Source organism: Nelumbo lutea, chromosome 6 (genome assembly GCF_056320005.1).
Source record: "Nelumbo lutea isolate HS-2025 chromosome 6, American lotus-T2T, whole genome shotgun sequence".
Classification (NCBI taxonomy): Eukaryota; Viridiplantae; Streptophyta; class Magnoliopsida; order Proteales; family Nelumbonaceae; genus Nelumbo; species Nelumbo lutea.
Genome location: NC_142689.1, coordinates 55,609,538 through 55,632,799, shown reverse-complemented (window position 1 = coordinate 55,632,799; position 23,262 = coordinate 55,609,538). Strand labels below are relative to the sequence as shown.

At 38.5% G+C, this 23,262-nt stretch overlaps 2 protein-coding genes across 3 annotated transcripts; one reads left to right on the top strand and one right to left on the bottom strand.

The window, feature by feature from the left end:
* Positions 1-18,185: 18,185 nt before the first annotated feature.
* Positions 18,186-21,521, top strand: LOC148848968 (Abscisic acid-responsive (TB2/DP1, HVA22) family protein). Of its 2 annotated transcripts, none has more exons than XM_088949091.1 (7): positions 18,186-18,461; positions 19,087-19,228; positions 19,331-19,429; positions 19,648-19,704; positions 19,808-19,871; positions 19,964-20,173; positions 20,919-21,521. In XM_088949091.1, the coding sequence occupies exons 2-7, from the start codon at positions 19,197-19,199 to the stop codon at positions 21,348-21,350; spliced, it is 894 nt and encodes a 297-aa protein (XP_088805217.1). In that variant the 5' UTR covers positions 18,186-18,461; positions 19,087-19,196; the 3' UTR covers positions 21,351-21,521. The 2 variants fall into 2 exon arrangements, with proteins under 2 accessions (XP_088805217.1, XP_088805218.1); XM_088949092.1 differs by having other exon boundaries at positions 18,198-18,461; positions 20,922-21,521.
* On the bottom strand, positions 20,838-22,037 carry LOC148848967 (uncharacterized). The gene has a single exon (XM_088949093.1). The coding sequence runs from the start codon at positions 22,035-22,037 to the stop codon at positions 21,519-21,521; it is 519 nt and encodes a 172-aa protein (XP_088805219.1). The 3' UTR covers positions 20,838-21,518.
* Positions 22,038-23,262: the final 1,225 nt, after the last annotated feature.

The window sequence follows — 23,262 nt, the reverse complement described above, 5'->3', positions numbered from 1 at the left end:
TGAGGACTTAGCTTTCTAGGAAAAGAGAACTTAGCTTTTGTAAAATGAGAACTTAGCTTTTGTAGGATGAGAACTTAGCTTTCTGTAGCGTGTTCCCACAGACGGTGCCAATTGATGTAACCGTTTCTGGTCACATACCAATTTTTTGGCTAAGTACCTCGTCATTTGACCTACTCCCAGGTGGCCTGTGACTCAGAGGATGATGGAGCTCCTTGGTGGCAAACTGCCTGGTGATGAGCTACTTGGTGGCGAACTCCCTGGTGGTGAGCTACCTGGTGATGAGCTCCCTAGTGGAGAGCTACCTGGTGACGAGCTCCCTAGTGGAGAGCTACCTGGTGACGAGCTCCCTGGTGTAGCGCAATGCGACTGCCCTCTGCATGAGGTGATCTCCTCTCATTTGCAGGCGGTGGGAGTTGAGGGACCTGCGAGAACTGAATCAGAGGACTCGGGGGTATTTTCCCGGCGGGGACTCTCCGATGCCTAAGTTAGCATTCTGATTGTAGGAGCTTGGAGAGAAATGAGAGAGCTAGAGAGCAAGGATTACCTCCATTTTTTCATTCTCTCCTCCTTGTCTTTGGGGGTCGGAGTCCTTATATGGTGGTGTCTTGTCAAATTAGGCATAACAGCCTCTGTCAAGTCAGGTGTAACTGCCTCTGTCTCTTTGCCGCAGTCATTATTGTCCAAGCTGAGGTGGCGGGTGTAGGCGACTGCTACAGAGTACGGCTCTGCCAGTCAAGGGACAACTCTTAGGACTGGCAGGCACGGCGCCGCCTAGCGAGAGACGTGGCTTAGGTCTCCAAATCTGTTAGGTACAGTTGTCAAGCAGGAGATCTTCCTACGATATGCCGAGTTGCCCCCAAGTGCCGAACTGCTTGTAAGTGTCGAGCTGCCCCTAAGTGGCGAGCTCTTTGTAAGACACCAGGCTGCCTACGGAGTGGCCAGTTGCCTGTGGCGAGCTGCCTATGTCGAGCTACCTGTAAGTGCCAAGCTGCCCCTAAGTGGCGAGCTCTTCGTAAGACGCCAGGCTGACTGCGGAGTGGCCAACTGCCTGTGGCGAGCTGCCCTAGTTATACCGAGTTGCCTATGCCGAGCTACCTGAGCTGCCCAGTTGTCAAGAGGCTGCACTTGGTTTGCATGAGGTGTCAGGTGTCACAATTTCATTGGGGGACCAAATCCACCCTCATCATTATTAAGCCTATTATATATTTTTTTATATTTTTAATAAATATTTTAAAGTTATTAACATAATTTCATTGTAAAATTTAAATAATTGTTAAATGTTTTAATTGAAACTTTCTTTAGATAGATATAGATGAAAATTTGGGTAAAAGATAAATAGGAATTAGAGATAATGTAGGAGATATACGAGAATTAGGGAGAGATAGAGATAATTTAGGAGAAAGTGGGCGATAGTTAGTTTTTTAATAAAAAGGAGAGGAAAAAAATGAGATAAGCAATGTTTGGTGGCAACTTGTAATGCTTCTAGAGGGAATCTTGAAGAGGACTGCTGACATGGCAAGCTTTACTTTAGTATATATAGATATATAGATTTGAAGAGAAACATTGCAAACAAAAATACTGGGACTCTAGAAGATGTGCATATCATACAATAATTATCACTTTATTTCAGTTATTATAATTATAATTTTTGTATAATATTTTGGGAAATTTTTTATCTATTATTTTTATATAAATAATATCTATTTTAAAATAATAAATATATTTTTATTTTTAACATATAGTTGTTTATTTTACATATAATTTTAAAATAAAGCATATAACTCATTTAAGATAGATAAATTTCTTTTTTTTATAATTTTCAGTTTTTATTAAAATTTTGGGGAAAATTTAACACTTAAATTATTTAGTTCAGTTTTTATAATTATAATTTACAATTTCTATTAAATTTCTAGAAAATTTATTTTGTATTTTTATATAAATAATAACTCTACTTATTCATATAATAAATATGTTTTCGTTTTTAACATCTAATTTATATATAAAATAAAATATATAAATAGTTTAAGATAAATATTTAAATTTTTGGTGAGTATCAAGCCATAACCATTGATTCAATATGATATGCACGGATACAATGGGGTATTGTGTTGATACACACGACTGGTAGGATACACATAGAGTTGTTTCAGCTGTACCATATCGATACTTTAATCCTTGGTGTATACTAATCAATGATGAAAATTCATTAAAACTCACTAGGTATTGTCATAGTTTGTATAGTGTTAACACAACTTGAAATAAGGTGATGGATGGTCCTAAGACTTAATCTTGATCTCTTTTATTGTTGACTTTTTGTTTTTTTTTTTCAAATAACTTATTCAAATTGGATCCAATTAGGGCTGCAAATGGTACTAGATTATTCAAATTCAAATGCGCTTCTATTAATGGTGATCTGAATTTGATTCATTTATAATCCGATCAAATATGAATCCATCCCTATCCAATCCAATATTATCTGATTCGACTCAATTTAAATATATATTCTCATATGCACATAAAAATTATATTATATCTGTCATTGAAGTTGATCTCAATATTGTATTTCCACTAAATTGACATGGGTTCAAGATTTATACAAGTAATTTTCAATTCATTTTGTTAATAAAATATAATATGAAAGGTATTTTTAGCACATCTTATTAATAATATATAAAATTTTGATAATTTTTAGTCTATTTATTTATATTGTTTAATATCTAATTACAATTCAAATTCAATTTGAATTGGTTAGATATGATCCAAATTCGAATATAAACAAATCAAATTTGGATATGCCTATATCCTATTTGATTTAATCCATTATTTGCAACCCTAGATATAATGATCCTTCTCAAATGTTGTATCGTGGCCCAGTACACCCTTAACTTGAACTAGATGGATGGAAATGCCTAGGGAAACCATTTTCGCCACCATTGTTTTAAAAGGCTTAAGACTTGTGGCAAGACACACAGATTTTGCCTTAAGGCTTAAGTCTTAGAACTTTGATGTGAGGCTTAAGCCTTTGTCAAAATGAGACGTAAGCCTCTTGAGGCATAAAAAGTTGTAAGCGTCAAGTATCAATAATTATTTAGTGATTTAATGTAAAAAATATATTTGATATATTTTTATAATTCAAAATATATGAAAGAAACACTACAATAATTATATATGAGCTAAATAAATAAAAACAATAAAAATGAAAAACCGATAAGGGAAATCAAGTTCTATTAGTTTCTCTTAGTATTTTAGGAGAGTTCAATGAAGGAAGAGTCAATCAAGTTCTTAGCTTCTCTTGGCTGGTATATCAAGCGATTTTTCTTATTACATTAAATCTAACACCCCAAGTTGTTATTATTTTTCTCATTTCTTTTTCTAATGGATTTATTTTATTATTATTATTATTATTATTATTTTTGCATAGATCAAATAATTAAGTTGTTTTCTTTCTTCTAAATTTTTATTTTATGGATATTTACACCTTCTATCATCTAAATTGGTATATTATATGTTATTTTTATCAAGCAATGCCTTAACACTTCAACCTTACATTTTTGAAATATTACGTCTCAACTACGCCTTAAACCTTTTAAAACCTTAATCGCAATATTGCCTAATAAAACTTAAATGCTACATCCTATGAATTCACATTACCGTTCCAGAAGGGGTGCCCCACAATGCCCCATAACATATCCCGACCTTGAATTGGGAACATCTCCTGAGCGTTGTGGGGTGCCCCCTTGGGCATCCCATTGTCATACCTAATATATCCCTTCTTTAATAAAAAGCCTAATATATCCTCTTAAAGAAATTTCAGGTCTTATGAAGCGTAAAAACCTAATATAGATTCGATATATTCACCGCTGGCTTTTCTTCAATAATTTGACTAGCCTTCAACATCTTCTGCTCAAGACACATCTTCGGTTATCATAAGGTATGAATGCAAGTTGAACCTAATTTTACAGAAGTTAACATCACGTGGTGCATGAAAATAGACAATACTAGCATCATTGGCCATGTCCTTCACGAAAATGTCAAATGTTAATCGGAAAAAACGAAATATGGATTTTCGGGCAAATATAGTCTTGTGACTTAAAGAGAGAGAAATAGATAGAGAGAGGTCCATCCAATCCAAGCATCTTGATTACTTGATCTTCCTATTTAATTGAGGTTGTGCAAGACTCATATGTTGGAATATGGTTATAATTCATTAGATGAATGGTCGAATCATGCAAAATGGCCAGTCGAGTTTTTTAAAATTTTTTCTAACCTTCTTGGGAAGCAATTTCTTGATAAATTGAAATATGAAATTTCAGAATTGTTCTTGCATTAAATCAGACCAGATTTGAAACTAAAGAGAAGGGGGATTATATTTGATATGGAGACCACAAATTGCAACTCCCAAGATGGTGGTTTATGCCCAATATCAATATCAAAATCGTTCTCCAACTAAAAATGGCGCAGTGCACAAAGAACCGGTTCAACAACACTTGTTTTCAACAAATCTGCTATCCAATTTGTTTGGATTGAGTGGGGTAATTGAACCTCTGAGTTCTTTTGCAAAAACAGAGAAAAAAACTGATCAAAATTAGCTTTGAAAGCCTAGGTCGTTAGAACAAGAGAGAGAGAGAGAGAGAGAGATGTCCAAGTATAATTCGCCCCCTTCTTCTTTTATCTCTTAAAAGAGCACTCTCCTAATCTAATTAAGAGATTATCTAGATATGAATTAGATTTAAACTCTTTTAACAATTAAACATTATCCTCTTAAGAGGATAAGTGCTCTATACCTAACACCAAACCCAAATTTGACCCAGAGCACATGACATGCAACTTAATTAATTTTATTAACTTTGTGCCTTTGCCCCATTTTCTTTAAAGGCTCACGACTCTAGGTGTGCATGATCACTTTGGGCCTGATATTGTATGCTTTGATGTTAAATCAACTTCTGATAGTTCTGTATTTTCTTTGCTGCAACTATTTAAGGTGGTATTTGCCATATCTTTTTGGCATATTTTTCGGTATGTGGAAAGTTTGAAAGACCAAAAAATAGTGTATTTCTATTTAGTATCATGTAGAATGAAAGACGTGAAGGCAAGCACACACATGAAAAGACTAAAAAAGCAAAAACAAAAAAAAAAAAAGAAAACAGGAAACTTCAAATGAAGCTTTTGGCTTTTTCGCGTTGAAAATAGCCTTTCCAACTGCTTGGTAGACCATGATGTGAACCAAATAGTTTTGATCTCTAAAGAAAAGATCCCAAATCTCTATAAACCTTCTTATCTACTGGGCTGTTGAAAGATTTACCTAGAAAATTAAATTTGTCAAACAGCCCCTACATTTTCTGAGTATCCATCCATTGTTTTTGGTGGGGCTGGACCCACCTATCCAAAGTAAGTTGGACCCTACCTGATGATATTTTCAGTTGAACGACATGAACCAATCAAAGAAGATATGAGAAAAGATGGGAGAGCCTCTACATTGTCTACAAGCTGCTCAGTGCCCCAACCCACACTTGGAATCCTCTACCAATCCCAATTATTGAATTCTTATTCTTTTTTATAAAAAATAGAAAAATAAATAATTTTCACGTGGCAAGGGTTGTCGGTAAGGTGACAATGTGGTGAAGATCTGAAGGACTTTTGGACCACTAACCTCACACCTTTATGCCTTTATCTTTATAGCTTTGCCTTGGAATCCTTGGTACAATCAAAGATGCCAAGAAAAGGATTTTTCATATGACGGCTGTATTTGGTTGCAGTGTAAACTTATTTTCACTTATGTAAAATTATGGCAGTGCAAATGTTTTGGGTGCAAATTTTTTTACTTATTTTTATTTTAAATTTTATCTTATTTTATTTAATTGCTGAAATAAAATAAGACCTAAAGAAGAATAAAGTAAAATCCAAAACAAAATTAAACAAAATTTTGCATTTTTTTTTATTTGCACTCTTATACATTTGTACTAATACAAATAAAATTATACTCCAACCAAACACAACCGTTACAGTAAAATCTGAATCTTCACTATTAATCTTTATTTATTAGGCACTTCATGAATTAACAACTCGTGAAATTTTTAATGATCAATATACATGTAAATATTGAACATAAATAATTGTAACAAGAAACAAATAAATCAAGCTGCGTTTAAGACAATCATAAAACCTCCCCTCTAGTTTTGAAAAATGGGATTCCCATTCCGATCAACCAAGCACTCGGAATGGGAATGGCCACTCTGATTCCGATTTCAGTCTCCTATTCCCTCAAACCAAACAGACCCTAGGATAGAAATTTCCACATTCCCCTATTTAAAATTCTCAATTATTCATTTTATAAGTAAAATACCAAGCAAACAAGCATTAGAACACATGTTTAAGTCTAATAGTGTTCATTTTGTAAAAAAAAAAAAAATAGATATTAGGTCCATATCCACTCCATCCTTCCCAAAACTCCAAATAGCTGGAACAATCATTGGGTAGTAACCCCTTTGTTTTGGAATTGATTCCTAGACCGGGACCTATGGGCCTTCAAATTGAGCCCATGAACTAATCCCTACCCCTTACAAACAAAAATAGTTGCTAAATAAGATATATTGAAAATAAATGCATTAGATCAACTTCCAATTCTTCTGTTATGGTTTCTATAGATTCCTCATAAGGACATTTAGTGATGTTATCCAATCCGAGGTATTCTAAACCGAGGTTGTAGTTAGATAGTCATGCCAACTAGACGAGGTCGAGGTGGAAGGACGTCGTCGTACACTGAGATCTGCAATCACAGGAAGAGTCAGAGGCATGAGAAGCTATTCTCCGGGAAGGCACTCTGACGCTCAAGTTAGTGAGTGGTAAAGAGATTGGTCAAGACGAACCGAGGTATGTGGGTTAATCGAGACCAAGGTAAATGCAAGAAGGGTGCTTGATTGAGTTTTGAGTCCAAAAGTCCTTTACCTTGAGCATGCCATACCTATTTATAGTTGAAGGTCTGTGTTCTGGTCGGGTTGGGTGTTCGGGGTTGTTGGGATGAGGTTGTCCACCAAGGTCTTCAGGGGGGTTCCCTCATCCCTGGCGGAATCTGCTTCAAGGTTCATGTGGGACACTCCTTCCTAGTCATGCTCTCTTGTTACACAACTGATGCTGATGTGGTCCAAAGGGGCGGCCACAAAGTCTGCCATGTGGTGCCCTCAGGCCAGATTGACAATAACCTAAAAACCACTCCCCTAGTTCTGAAGTCGATGAATGTAGTGCTCGATCGTGACTGGGAGGAAGAGTCCTGGTTCCTCGATTGAGGAACTCTACTGTCCTTGAGTTGGTTGTCTGAGGTAAGACCAGTTTGGTGGGTGGACTGGCAGTTTGATTCTCATGCTATTTTCGTTATGGGTCGGCAAACGCATCGTTTTGTCTTCCTAAGGTGTATGCATGTTTGAAGTGCGGTAGGAGTTCTACGTTGTTGATCTAGATTGATCTGAACAGTTGGCTACCTCTATATAAAGGGAGGTAGTGAGCCATTTCACTTTGTCATTTTGGGTGAAAGTGATCATACGAGCTCGGTGGGTGCTAGTCTTTGGCTAGTGTTTAAGGTGTTCCGCAGTATTACTCTTCGGTAAGATGTCTTCCTTCTCGTCTTCTTGTTCTTCCTCTTCTTCGTCTAACTCTTGTACGTCAGGTAGAGAATCCGAACTGGGGTCTTACCCTGAGGCCACTGGGCTCATACTCTGCAAGACTGACACCCATAGGGCCGAAGTTGAGGGGCTTGAGGGTGAGAGTACCACAACGGAGGAGGCTGAAGTCAAGGAAACCAACGAGGCCAAGGTAGACATAGAGGTGGTGTCCAAAGAGGGGCTTGACACTTTTGCACAGTTCGGCAGCTGCTTCACTTCTTCTCCATGTAACTTAAGACCTCGAGACTTGGCCTGTATTAGAGACCTCAATTGTATCCCCAAAGAGTATGAGCTGAGATGTCCCAACATAAGTGAGAGGGCCACCTTAGCTTAGCTGGGTGAGCTTTGTATTTATGAGTACAACGTATAGCTGAGCTAAGGTTCCCTTTGAGCGCAGGGATCGCAACGATGCTGAGCTAGTACCACGTCTAGCCGATCCAGCTTGTGCCCAACTCCTTTGGGTACCTAGTCAGCCTTCTCTGCTACTACATGGTTCACAACGTGGACATTACCTTGTTGATGTTCACATACTTCCTCCACCTGAAGAAGCACCTGTAGGGCTACTATTATTTCTTGGCTTGACAGAACAACAAGGTGCTCATTGGAGCCCCCTCCTTGGTGAAACACTAGAAGGACGAGTTCTTCTTCATGCGTTGCCTGAGGCTGGCCATTCCCTATTGAGTTGTCAATCTCAAAGACCAAGGTGAAGGTGTCGACCGAGGCCGAGCTATCTAGGGAGGAGTTGGTTGTTGTCAGGCGAATAGTGAGGTTAGATGTACAGGAGTACACCTTGTCCGCAATGCTGATCCATGTCGGGCTGATGAAGCCCTCGACTGATCTATCACTTTGTATATATATATTATATGTGTTGCTTCATCTCTTCGGCCTCGACTAACTATTCTTTCTTTGGCAGATATGGTTGTGGTCAACGAGGAAGAGAGGATGAGGTGCATGTAGGCCATTGTATAGAGGAGGGCGATAGCCCAAGCAGGGTCGTCTCAACCGAAGATTAAAATATTGACACGATACACCCGATACAGGGCATATCATATCAGTATCGGACCTCACTGGCACAGGATATGTCACAACTGGATATTGATCCTACTAGTCATGTGTATTGGTCTGATACACTACTGTATCAATGTGTATCGTATAGTATCGGGCGATAAGATCTGATACACACCAATACGGCAGCGTACCACGCATTTGCGTCCATGATTTTGTCTAACAACAACAAACCACATTTCGCTTTAAAAAAATGAGTTTAGCGTGATTCTAACATAAAACTAAATTTACTCAATGGCAGTGGCAATTGATCAATTAAATCACATAATAAAGACCAAGTATGGAGACAAGGAAAGAACCTCAATTAAAGATAGACCCAACATCAGTTATTATGACAAACTGGGTAGGTGCAGAATATCCCACCCGCAATACAACAGGTTATAATCACAAAATTAACTAACAATTGGAACACATTTGCAGACTCTGCAATTATTTACTTTGGAGAAAGTTAGGGTTCCAAACATTTGATGGAGTAGGATTCAATAAGGGAGAGGACTTATAAATATCCATAAGGGAGTTTATTAACAAAAATGTATAAATATTTCTAGATTTTGCTATGGAGTTGGACAATTTAAGCTAAATTTGACTGTGCTATCATATCAAATAGAATAGTATTAAAGCCAAATTCATTTGAGGTGATCATATTTGAAGTGCAAGTCTTTTAAATAACAAAAAATGCAATCAACTCCATTCCTCTTAGATCTTGGAACAAATATATGGTAGATCCCTGTTAATCTTAGAAAATGATAATAACATGAATAAAACCAAAGATTTCTTAACATAATTGGTACGCTCACTAACCAAATGGAGTGCAAAGCGAGAGAGAGAGAGAGAGAGAGAGAGAGAGAGAGAGAGAGAGAGAGAGAGAGAGAAGAGAGAGTAGGCTAGAAGAGGAGAGAGATAGAGAGGGCGGGAAGAGGAGGAGGTGTGGGGGAGGAAATTGCAAAACCCTAGGTAGTTCACGTTTTTTCTTTAGTGGCTATCACTTGGTTTTTAGCGGTAGTTTTAATTGACTACCACTAAAGACTAATATTTCTAGTGGCAATCGCCCTTCAACGTTCCAATCTCTAAGCTATTGACCTACATGGTGGGCTATCCATATCTAGTTAGCACACCTATTGGTTCCAAAACAAATGGTGACACATCATCCACTTGGTAGGGATGACCCCTAGTCTTGTACGCTTTAGAAAGTCTAGATGAGGATCAGCACCAATGCCAATAGAACACACCCTAAACATAATGGGCCAATAAGGCCTATCGATCCTAGATATCTCGGACATGACTCTTGGATCCCGAGGCCTATAAAAAGGCACCTCTACACCTTCACAAGGTATAGGAGATTAAGTGCAAAACCATCTCTCTTTCTTCCCAAATCTTTCCACTTTCTTGCTTTCTAGCGTAACTAATTTAAGCATTGGTGTGCCTAGCCTGGGTCCAAACCCCCGGGTACTTTGATCCTGTTTCTTGTAGATCAGTTTGCCAACCTCAACTACCATTTGTCTGAGTTGTCCTCTAGCAAGGAAGTTGGGTGGTTCGTCCTTCATTAATTAGCATCATCTATGGGAAACTGAACGAAAAGCTAGTTCAGATTCTTACCGCTCTAGTCTAGATCTCAACATGTCTTCCCCATCTTCAAAGAACAACCAAAATGAAGGAACCTTCGCTCGGGGAAAACTCAGGTAGTTGAGCCTTCAATGGATCAGTCACCTTTCAGGAGCTAATGCAGTATGTCTGAAGCATGGACTTGTGCATGTAGTCCTGGGAGTACAACTTTGTTGTTCTCAAGCCAATGCTGCCCCATGTGCCATTACAGGCATAACCTATAACCCATAACCAAAATATCAACAAGTCGGTCACCCCGCTGGAGGATAGGCGTCGACTTATTGATGTCCCAAAGAATCCAACAAGGACCCAAACCTCCGAAGCATGGGGCACCACTTATGTCCCTAATGATGAGACTAGACAGGCAACCACCTCGTTCAGGTCGGACAACATAGCTTCAACATTGGGGTCCAAGTGGAACAAGTGTTGGAGGAACCCCAAGTGTGAGCCTGCTAGAAGCCAGCTCAGTCCTAGGGTAGAGATCCTTGTGGTCAACTAGTCAAACACTTCGATTGTGCCATAGTTCACCCGGGCTATGCCCCTAGTAGCCAAGATCCTTGATGATCCCTAGACCAAGGACTTTAAGGCCCAAACCTAGAGACTTATGACGTAACAACTGACCCGGTTGACCATGCCAACATTTTCCAAGCCATAATGCAGTTATATGAAGCAAATGAGTCAAGCCTGTGCCTCACCCAAGTTGCCTCTCCCCGGGCTCCATTGAAACTTAGGACCGGTTCGTCAATCTGTTTACGACACACTTCTCCACCTAATGGTGGTCTACCAACACTCTAAAAAGGACCTTAAAGAGTATGTGTGGAGGTTCAAACTAGAGTTACTACAAATCCAAAACTTAGACCCCACCGTATAGATGACCACAGTGATCCATGACATCCAAGACCCCCACCTAAGGTCGCTTGTGAAGAACCCCCCGAAGGACATGGGGAAGTTCCTCAAATGAGCCCAGAAGTACATGAATGTTGAGGAGACACTTTACATACATGAAGAGCTCACCAGAGCCGACAAGAGAAAGGAACATGACAACATCCGAGGCGAAAGCAGTAGCAAGCACAGTTGTAGAGACAACAAGTCATTCAAGTGCTCTAGGTCACCAAAACGTCGCTCTAGGTTGTTGACATGAAGCTCCGGAACCTCCCCATGAAATATAAGAATTACACACTGTTGAATGTGAGGAGGGGGTAGATCTTAATGGATATCAAGTTGACCAACTACTTGAAGTGGCCACCTTGCCTCAAGGGAAATGCAACTAATTAAAATTAGGATTGGTACTGCCACTTCCACGAAGAGAAGGGCACGATACTGAGAATTGCTAGAACCTAAAAGACGAGATCGAAGAGCTCATCCAATGAGGGTATCTGAAGAAATTCATCAATAAGGAGGACCAAGCCACTGGGGAACCCATAGAGAGACCAGCCCCAGCAAAATGAATAGCCACTCGCTAGGGTGATCAACATTATCACCAATAGGTTGGTAGTAGCGAGTTGCAGCTCATCAGTTGGAAAGGCATGATGCACAACCTGAGAACCAAAGAGGAGACCCCCTCAAAAGGCGGAGAACAAAGGAGGTGATTTATTTCACTAAAGACGACATGAGAGGGATTCACTACACCCATGATGGCACCCTCCTAGTGAAGTTCATCATTCACAACTATGAGGTGAAGTGCATCCTGGTGGAAAGTGGCAACTTGATGGACATCCTCTTCCTGGAAGCCTTTGAAAGGATGTAGTTGTAGAGGAAGTACCTCGCCCCTACCAATGTACCACTAGTCAGTTTCAGCGAGGAGGTCATTCAACCTCTAGGAAAGATCAGCCTATCGGTTACAGTGGGGACCGCACCGAATGGGATTTCATTCAACCATAGTTTTTTAGTTGTTGATACACCATCACCTTAAAACGCAATTATTGGCTTCCCCATCTTCCATGCACTCCAAGCCAAGGTATCCACATACCACTTGGCCATGAAATTCTCCACTGATAACGGAATTGGGGTAGTGCACAGGGACTAGTTAGAGTCCTAAAAGTGTTACATGGCGGCCTTGAAAGGCAACACAAAACTGTAGCTAGCATTTGACCTTGAACCACTCCCAAAGCTTAGCGAAGACAGAGCTCGCCTAATAGAAGATGCCATCCTAGTGTCGATCTTTGATGTTGAGCCCAAGAAGATGGTCCAAATCGGGTCTTGATTCAATGAACCTCTACGCTTCTAATATAGATGTGTTTGCTTGATCACCTGCCAACATGCCAGCTATTGACCCTTCTATTATTACCCATAGACTTAATGTAGATCCTTTGGTTAAACTTGTAAAGCAAAGGAAAAAGAACTTTGCCCTGAAGCGATGGAGGACCATGGATGAGGAGCTTGGGAAGCTCCTCAATGCCAACTTCATCAGAGAAGAAGAGTACCCAACTTCATCAAAAAGGCAAATGAGAAGTGGCGTATGTGCGTCAACTATATCGAACTAAACTGAGCTTGCCCAAAGGATAGCTTCCCTCTACCAATGATAGGCAGACTGGTAAATGCCACCTTAGGGTTTGAGCTACTGAGCTTCATGAACTCCTGTTCTGGTTAAAACCAGATCCAGATGGATCCAGCGGACCAAGAGAACACTTTTGTAACTGAAACTAGGCTTTATTGTTATAAGGTCAATCCTTTTGGCCTAAAGAATGCTAGGGCAACCTACCAACATCTTGTAAATAATTTTTTTTCGAATTTAAATGGAAATAAAGTAGAAGGTTATGTAGACGACATAGTTGCAAAAAGTATAAGTTTTGATTCTCTTACCACTGATTTAACCGATATGTTTTTGACATTTTAAGAAAATATAACATGAACCTCAACCCAAACAAGTGTGTCTTCGGTGTCACGTCGAGTAAGTTCCTCGACTGTATAGCCACCTGATGTGGCATCAAAACCAACCCTGAAACAATTAAGGAAATTTTAGATATGCAACCTCCGAAGTCCACTAAAGAAGCCCAAAGGCTAACAGGCTGAATCACCGTCCTCAGTTAGTTGATGTCAAGGTTGCTTAGATTATGAAAAACCATCAATATCCAAACTATAGTTCCATTATGTTAAATGAACCGGAATTCCTTACCTAAACATAATCGATATTGTGTTTGGTCACAAAAACCAGAAAAGGGCCATCAATTTCAAAATACAAAAACCTAAGAACTAAACATTTGCAGGAACCGACTCTTGAAAACCTCAAACAAGTCCAGAAATCTAGCGTAAACAACTTTTCCCACATCTAAGAAGCCTTGAATGCTTTTGCATAGCATTCCAATTTCCTTCACCATGCTTCTTAATGAAGTCCACCAAAATTGTATCTTTAGCTGATGTCCATGGTCCTTTCTTTAAAACCACCCCTCCACCCTTAGTTCTTCCATAGCTATTGTCATCAATAGATGGTAAATCAATCTAATCCTTTGAAAGCATACTTTCTTCGCTATCATTAGTTGATTGATTCATCTTAATATGGATTCACTTGATCCTGTAATTATTGAGAATCATCCATAATGGAGCTTAGCAACTTGAACATTACATTAGAAAGGGAAGGTGTTTATCAGTTTATCATAGTTGGAGAAAACAATAAGATATCTCAAATTCAAAACATTTAAAACAATTTGGCGGTGGAAAACACATCCATAACAATAAAGCTTCAGAAAAATAGAGGAACCATCTTGATTATTTAATCAATTCCCAAATTTAATAGAAACCTAAATTGGTAGACCCAAGAAAAGGAAAAGTAGATACTAATGATAATCCATGACAAAGAGATTAGGTTTCTCCAAAGAGATTAGGTTTCTCCAAAGAGATTAGGTTTGCTCAAAGTTGCTCGATTGATTGATGAGGAAACCATCCATATTGGCCAGAGATAGTTACAGAACAATTGATATTGGTCATAACAATTGATACAATTTGACATCATAACCATAAAAGGATATTTTGTGAATTTTAAAAAAATATAAGATAAAATACAAAAACCTCCCCTAAAGTTTCTAACAATCATAAAAACATCCCCTTTAGTTTTACTTTAATAAAAACCTCCCTAGATTTTTAAAGAATTGAAAAACACCTCCCTTTCGTCATTGACTCAAACAAAAAACGTTAAACTGGTGCATCAATTTTTTTAAATATCCATTTTACCCTTTTGTAAGTTGGTTTATATACTTTTACTTAGGGGTGGCCACGATCTGAGCCTTTCATGAACTATTTGAGCTCAACTTGTGAAAATCTCGGTTCAACTCAGTTTAAACCGAGCTTCAAGCTGAATTCAAGCATGATATATAGGCTCATTTGCTAATCGAGCCAAGCTTAAGCCTAGTGAAATTTGTCTCATAAGGCTCACGGGCCTAGTATTAAATAAATAATTTTATTATATACATACATACATATAAACATACATACATACAAACATGCATACATACATGCATACATACATACATACATACATACATACATACATACATGCATGATACATATATACATGTATATATATATATATAATAAATAAATTTATTATATATAACAATATCTTTATTGATATAGTATTTTTATTTTTCATGTATAATAGAAAATAATTTTTATAATTATTTTTTGTATATAATATTAAATAATTTTTATAATTCTTAGTTTTTTGTCTAAAAAATAAAAAAAATAATTTTATACATATAATTTTTATTTTTCAAAAAATAAACTTGTCTTATAGTCGAGATTGAGCCGAGCCGAACTCGAACTTGTGAGCTACGAGCTGAGTCAAGCTCGAGCTCGAGTTCAAGCCTGATACTATTCCTACGAGCTGAGTTTGAATAACCAAGTATTCAACTTGGCTTGGCTCGAATCCACCCCTACTTTTATTGAAATATCCTCATTTGAAAATCAACCAAAAAACTCCCTTCAACCTATTTATCCTTTTCTAATCCCTGAACTCAACTATATAAGAAATGTAGCTCTTTGATCTTTCATCCAAACTATCGGTTCAAGGAAAGAGTAATCCTTGTCATTTTCTTCCTCCTATTTCAATGTCCCTTCAAACTCCAACAACTGAAGAAGCGGCAATCGTTGTTAGGCTTCTACTCCAAGAGCAAGAAAGAGGGTTGAAATGCAGAAAAGTACTCTAAAACGTGCCAAGGATGGAAGCGCTTTCATTAGATGCTAAGTTTCATCTTTTCAATTAGTAGTTCATTTATTATTTAGTTATTTTCTTCACTTGAGATTTTTGGGTTTTTAGAATGTCTATTTGTTAAGCCTTGTGATTTGTTTCTGTGCATCTTCTTCTGTTTTTTCTCGGTTTCTAGGAGGAAGTATGCATAGTATTTTGATTCCATGCAGATCTGTTTCTAATGTCACTAAATTGTTACTAGCACTACTCAAGTGCTGGGCTTGAGGCGGCTTCTTAATTTTTACTGGTTAATGATGGGAGTTGGGTTGTTGTTGATTTGCAGTGAAGAATGTAATAAGGATGTCCCCGTGGTGCTTATCGATATGCATAGTTGTAGCCTTGATTCTAAGATCAAGATGAATTTGGGTACTTCCGTGCTTATTTGCTTTTCCCTATTAACACACTGAATTATTTGCTTATGATTTTTCTCATTTTGATGTCATACTATTAATAACATTATTGTAAATGCCTGTTTACTATACTAGGAGCAAGGAAGCTCAGAGAGGGAAGAGGAAGTGGAAGCAAAAGCTCATGGAGGCCATTTTGAGTAACCTTAATGTATGGGTTGACTGCCATCTATAAATGCCTAAACCAATTGTGATCATTGGGTTTTGTTAGTAGAATCCATTTCATAATAGCAATCCAATTTCAATTCAACATCCTCTTTTTCTCTCTCTCTCTCTCTCTCTCTTAATTTGATCTAAAAATGTTGATAGGGCATGAAAAATAAAGGAATTCACTGACCCTACCCCTGTAGGTTGTTTATCTTGCAAGGTGACATGGGCTTGTCACATAAGCATTGGTTGTGGGTGTAAGCAACCACAGGGAAAATGTTGAATGGCCTCCATTGTGGTATCCCTCCACAAAGTTTGTTTGTCCTGAAACTTGCATGCCTAAGACTCTATAGGCCTAGAAATCTATTTGGGGTGCCACTAAGAGCATTGATTTCTTGCCACTAAGAGCATTGGTGGACAAGTCGACCCATTGCAACTTTGGTAACTGGCCTAAGCTTAAAGGGATGGTGCCCTTAATCTGGTTCCTTGAAACATCAAACCTTTCTAGTTCGATCAGGTTTGAGACTGAATCTAGGATTTGACCTGAAATTCTATTGCTTGTAAAGTTCAATAGTTTCAAACTCGAACCTTCACTGAACTCTGGAATCTCACCTGTGATTTGATTGTTTAAGATGTCTACAAGCTCTAGAAATCTGATTTTGATAGCACCTAAAAGCATTGATAGTGGCCCATGGAGTTGATTTGAGTAGAGATCAATAGAGGAAAGCACATCTGGTAATGCAATCTTTGAAATGTTCGACCTCAACTAGTTGTTTGCGAGCTTAATCTTCTATAAACTTGACATGTTTGTGAAGAAATATGAAAAACCCACCTTGAAGTAAGTTGTCAGAGAGGTCAATGGAGTTCAAAGAAACCCCATTGTCCCAAGCATCGAATGTTCCTTCTTTACTTGATCGGAGTAAGCTTCAATGGTGAAAGAGTCAACGGTTGCCTTTTCTTGAGTCGATGGAATGAAGGGACATTGAAAGATAAAAAAGCTGTGTTCCTCGTACGGTTGAGTTCAGGGATTAGAAAATGATAAATAGGTTGAAGGGAGTTTTTTTGGTCAATTTTCAAATGGGGGTATTTCAGTAAAAGTATATTAACTAACTTACAAAAGGGTAAAATGGACATTTCAAAAAAACCGATGCACGAGTCTGACGTTTCTGTACGGAAGGGAGGTTCGGTCAAATTCTTTAAAAGTTTAGGGGAGGTTTTTGTATTTTATCCATAAATATATCAGTTATGTGATATCACATGTGAAAAGAGTGTGACCAAAAGTTAGCAGCAAAGGAGGTTTTAGACAATTATCAAGAAAAACTTAAGGGTAAAAGACATTATGCGATAGAGTTAGGCCCCGTTTGATGCATTTTTTTCAAGCAATTTTTTAGCTATTTACAAGCTTGATAGATTATGATTCGATATTTTCTCATTTGGTTTGCGATGGATCGATCTAGTCGCCAAAAGTCAATACAGTGAAAAGACATGAAAAGCCCAATAGGAAACACACTTTTGCATTTTTTTTATGTTCATCTTCATGTAAAAAGATACATGATAAGACATGCCTTAACCAAATGGACTATATATTCCTCAAAATCTTAATGCAAAAACTCAGTAGGTATTTTAACGGTAAGAAGTAACTAGAATATCTTCCCAAAAAGACTTTCAAAACGGCACCTTAATCAGTTTACTGAACCTGTTCATAAGGATACTTTACGTTGATGAAAAATTAAAATATTTGGAGCGTATTAATTTCGACCGAAATTTGAGATTCTTGTCCGAAATGGCCAGAATTTCGGAAATTTTTTTAACTTGCTTCCCTTCAATTGGTATAACGAATAGAGTAATGACTTTAACATTTAAAATGCAAAGATACTTGTCTTTAATCGGTAATCTTCTATTTGTCCGAAATCGCTTTTATTTAATCCTCTCCTTATCCATTTTCCACAAAATAAATTAAATATTTGAGATTTAAATGATTTCAAGTTTCGCTAGTGTAGTTACGACATATTCATCCACCTGTTCGGCTTCAAATAATGTGGGGCACCTAGACCGTTGGATTCAGCCTGAACGCTGTGATGCAGACATCAATCAAACGATAAGAGATTTCTCAACACACGTGCCTATATTTTCCTTTCGCAGAACTCAAAACACATCAGGGGCCCGGAGAGAACGTCAGAAAAGAAATTCAAAACGATAAATCTCTCTCTCTCTCTCTCTCGCCGAATTGGCCTCCAGTGGCGCTCTGGCCGCGCCGATTCGACTGTACGGAAGCAAGCAAAGGCTATATAGGACGGTTCTCCACCTCAACTCTCTATTGAAAACGGCAGATTCGTTTCTCCAGTTTTGCTGAAGCTCTTCGTTATAAGAGTTCTCTGTTCATTTCACGGAAATTATCAAAAGGTTAAGATCGTGTCCTTCTTGTTTTATTCTCCTTTTAGTCAATTACTTTTCTTCCAGCTCGTCTTTTTTTGAAGTAAATATTGCCTTGGCCTGGGTTTGTGGTTTGTGAATTCTGGTTCTATTTTGTATGATTATTGTTTCCATGATCGTGGATTTTGCTTTTCTGGCATCTAGATTTTTGGTTAACAACTCTACTTTTATGTTTCAATTCAATAATGTATGTGTATTTTTATTTGTTTTTAGCTGAATCCCAAATTTGTCTCAGTTTTTCCCTTTTACCTTTGTTATTTTCTGCTGTTCAGTTCGTTTGACTGGATTTATCGATACCGTTTTGCCCTAATTTAGCACTTGCAGAGCTCTTTTTTATTAGTTATTTTGTAATAATGGTTGATTTGCCTTGGCAATTTTTTTGTAATTTGACGAATTTTTTGGTCGCTGCGGCAACTTCAAGTGTGATTTACTTCTTTTCTCGTGCTTCTGAACAGTGGATTCTGACTGTTAATCTCCCTTTGTTGTTAGTTTTTCGCGATGCCTTACTTGTATCCGGATCTCTTACAATTTTTTATCTTCCATTTCCCCTAGCTGTGTTATTTGTCTGATTGGAAAATCAAAATTTCTTTGACAGTAACCAATTGGAAAGACAACATCTGTGGGGGTCAAATTCCAAATACACGTTTTGAGAGCTTGAGAAGCAAGAGGAGAATATTTTTTTCTTTGCGTTGTTAACCAGACGAAATGATAGGTTCATTTCTTACAAGAGGGCTTGTGTATGTTGCTCTCTGGAATCCCGTGCTTTTTCTTTTGTTTTACCTTTTGCATTATTTGCTGGAGAAGTTGTATACTTGAATATTCGGATTGTGTGTTCACAGGATGGTTTTTGGCTATGCCTATCCCGCTTACGAGTGCTTTAAAACTGTGGAGAAGAATAAACCAGAAATTGAGCAACTGCGGTTTTGGTGCCAATACTGGTTAGTGAGTTCACCTTTTCTGCATCTTTTGAGACTTTGTATGAGAGGAATGAGGTTGTATGATTAACCATTCTCTCCACCGTGTTCACTGTGCAAATTAATTCATCAGGATTAGATGCTGAAGTTCTTAATATCATGCATCTTATTGTGATTGAGCTTTTAGTGACACTACTTAGGACAAAATTCCAGAATTAACAAGTGTTTTTGTCAAATGTTAGGATTTTAGTTGCAGTCCTGACAGTCTTTGAGAGAGTGGGTGACACTTTTATTTCGTGGTAAGGAATTTTAACTCTAATATGGAGACCATATCTTTTCTGTTGTACACCTCTTTGGGTCTTTCCAGATCTTGATGGTGTTTATTTAATACTTTTTTGAAAGGGTGCCAATGTACAGTGAGGCGAAATTGGCATTCTTCATATATTTGTGGTATCCTAAAACAAAGGTATATAATCTACTTGGTTTTGGAGGATTGATGTTGTAAGTTTATTGAAACTCTGAATTGTTGCCCCTATTATTTTACTTCTGTTCTTTCAGGGAACAGCATACGTTTATGATTCTTTCTTTCGGCCATACCTTGCAAAGCATGAGAACGAAATTGATCGTAACTTGTTGGAATTGAGGGCAAGAGCTGGGGATGTTGCACTTCTGTATTGGCAAAGAGCTGCAAGTTATGGTCAGACAAGGGTTTTTGAGATTTTACAATATATTGCATCACAATCAACGGCAAGACCACGGCCTAATCAGGTACCAAATGATAAGCATAATAGCATAAATAAGCCTTTTTTATGAAGCTTCATCATAAGGTCTGCCCTACTTTGCCCTCTTTAGGTGAATTGTGAACCATTTGTTCAGGGTAAAGCAGGTTTTTAATTCCATTTCTGCTGGTAGTATCTCTCGAGTTGAAAAACAATTAACAGGGACTAATTGGAATATCCACTACACAATATCTTGAAAACTAATAATTTACAGTACCCCCACTGTTTAAAGGCCATACTTACAGGAGCTTTTCGGTCCTGAAGCAATCAAAGCACAATATTTTAGTGATCCACTGGTAAGCTGCAGGCATCATAAAGGGAAAAATAAACGTCTCACAAATCTTCAATTAATTTTTGTAGAGGCTGATGCAGTAGCAGGATGACTGTTGGTTCTAAACTTCTAATGCATCAACTACATGCATATCAATCCTATCAGCCAAAGTTGAAATCTCAATTTATGATTTATTTTGTAGATTCTCTAAGCAGATCATTATTTTCAGCTTTCCACTAAACGGTATTTTGAGTGTTTCCTCTGAAATATCAAAATCTCAGAAGTGCATAAATGCAAAACTAGTCGACCATGCTTCCATAACACATTTGCGCGTGCTTTTTATGACATTAAACGGATACAAACCAAGGAAAGTACTGGAATATTAAGGAATTAAGTGGTTTGCTCATTGATACTCAACAGAACAAAATTACAGGGCTGAAACTATGATGTGTTAACATTGCAGCAGCAGCAACAGCAGGGTGGGGCGGTTCGTCAAACTCCACCCTCTGTACCAACTGGCGAACCAGCTGTGCATGCACAGCAGCAGCAACTGCAACATAAAGTCCAGCAGCCATTATCACGAACTTCCAGTGCGTCTTCAACTGAGCAGCAACTTGAACCACAAGAAGCTAGCGCTTCTCCTGTTCCCGCAAGAGCAGCCTCTGCTGCTGCAGCTGTGCGTTCACAAACAACACTCAATGATCAGCCCGCAGTTGAAGCCACCAGCCAACCAACTCAGAAAGAAGCAGAAGAAATGCAGATTGAAGTCATTGAACAAGTTTCATCTTCAGCTAATGGAAATGTGAAATCCCCTCAACAGGAGACAGTCATGGAGGAAACCATCCGGGTGACACGTGGAAGGTTGAGGAAAACGAGAGCTGCAGCAAACCGCTAGGAAAGTACTCTCGGCTACTCTGGTTATCTTTTATCTCAGGCAATTTGTTGGTTGCAGAAGCAAATGTAAAGTAAGAAAATAGACGGGAGTAATAGGTGATGGATTGATAGATAGATGGTATTGATGATGTACATTGTTTCTCTGTACTTGTTCAATTCGTTGATTTTATCATGAGCCCTTGAACACGGCTGAGGGGGGCAAAGGAGGAGAGTCGAGTTGGTAGAGGCCGAGCGAGGGACCAACAAAACGGAATAGGATCCATCCTCCGATGATGATGAATATGGACGCATATGCAAACTTGTTGAGCCAAAACAGCACACCCTTCTCCCCCATGTACAACTCCACTGCCTTCTCAGTGATGGTCATTGATTCCCAGTCCTTTGGTGGCACAGGTGCTTTGGGTAGTCCACCGGCACTGTTGCCGCCCTGTTGTCTTGACCTTCTTCTCGATCCCCGTCGGAACCGGATCTCAACCTTTTCTGGCGGTGCAACTGCTGGTGTGACGGGTGGAGTATCGCCACCATCGCCGTTGGCACCAGTGCTACCGCTGCTACCATCTGGCCCAGCTCTCAGAGGCTGAACACGCCGGGGAGCAGTGTGCAGGAAAATTTGGGTGGTAAGGGGTTTGTTAATGAGGAAAAGCGTTGAAGGTTTTGGGTAGAGGGAAGGGAGCGCACTCGCTTCCATTCCTTTGGAACGTGGGGCAGCAGCAGCGAGGGGAATGGATGGCTAACGTTATCCATTTTATCCTCTCTCTCTCTCTCTCTCTCTCTCTCTCTCTCTGCTCTGTGCTGTTGACATTTAAGTGGGTTTGCTAAATGTCATCGTCAAGAACCGTTCAACGAGATGTTGCGATATGAACTAGGCCCACTTATCAACTCTTGATCAGACGCCCCTTTGCTTGGTGACTGGTGAGGCATGCTCGTTGAAATTAAAAGCCCATAGGCCATGGGATGTGCAACTCCTACCCCATGTATGGCTTAAAATCTTTGCTTAAACTAAGGAGAGTTCTAGCCTCTAAGGCCCCGTTTGGTTGTGCGGAATTGGAATCTTGTTTCCATTCCTGCTGGAATGGCATTCCCCCATTTGAGGGAATGGCCATTCCCTGCCCTTCACTTGGGAATGAAATTTTATTCATGCTGATTTTAATTTTTATTCTCATTCATGTCTGAACCAAACAGATTATGGGAATAGACTATTCTGATACTTATTCCTATTCCGATCCCAATTTCAATTTCAATTCCGATTCCGACTGTGAATCAAACGGACCCTAAGTTGTCTAATCGTCTTCCTTGTCCCCGCACTCATGCCAAACTTCTACCCAATAGGTAAGAGGAATAAATCAACTCAGGTTGCCACTTAATCATCACACGGCTAGGGTGTGTAACATATATATGACCGTTCTATTCCTTTTCCCTGTTGAGATAGGTATGACATTTCTACAGATCCTTGCGGTAAGAGACTAGGCATTACATATGCTAGTCAGTTTAGTCTTCAATGCTACACACACACTAAAACACAAAAGTCTAGAAATTTTCTTTTTTTTTGAATTATTATTTTTTAATTCATGTCATTTTTATACAACCAATGAAATGCCCCCTTTCCCTATAAAAGTACTTAAAATCTCTCTCTCTCTCTCTCTCTCTCTCTCACGTTCCCAATAACCTAAATAATATCATTTCCTAAAATTCTCCTAAGCTACCTCCCCCTCCCCCTACTTTCTCCTAAATTATCTATAATTCTTATTTATCTCCTAAATCATCTATAGTTCCTATTTATTTCCTACATTATCTCTAATTTAGTAGATTTTCTCTCCTAAATTATCTCTTATTCCTATTTATCCTCTCCCCCACTTTTTATTTATATGTATCTAAAGAAAGTTTTAATTAAAAAAATTAAAAATTATTTAAAT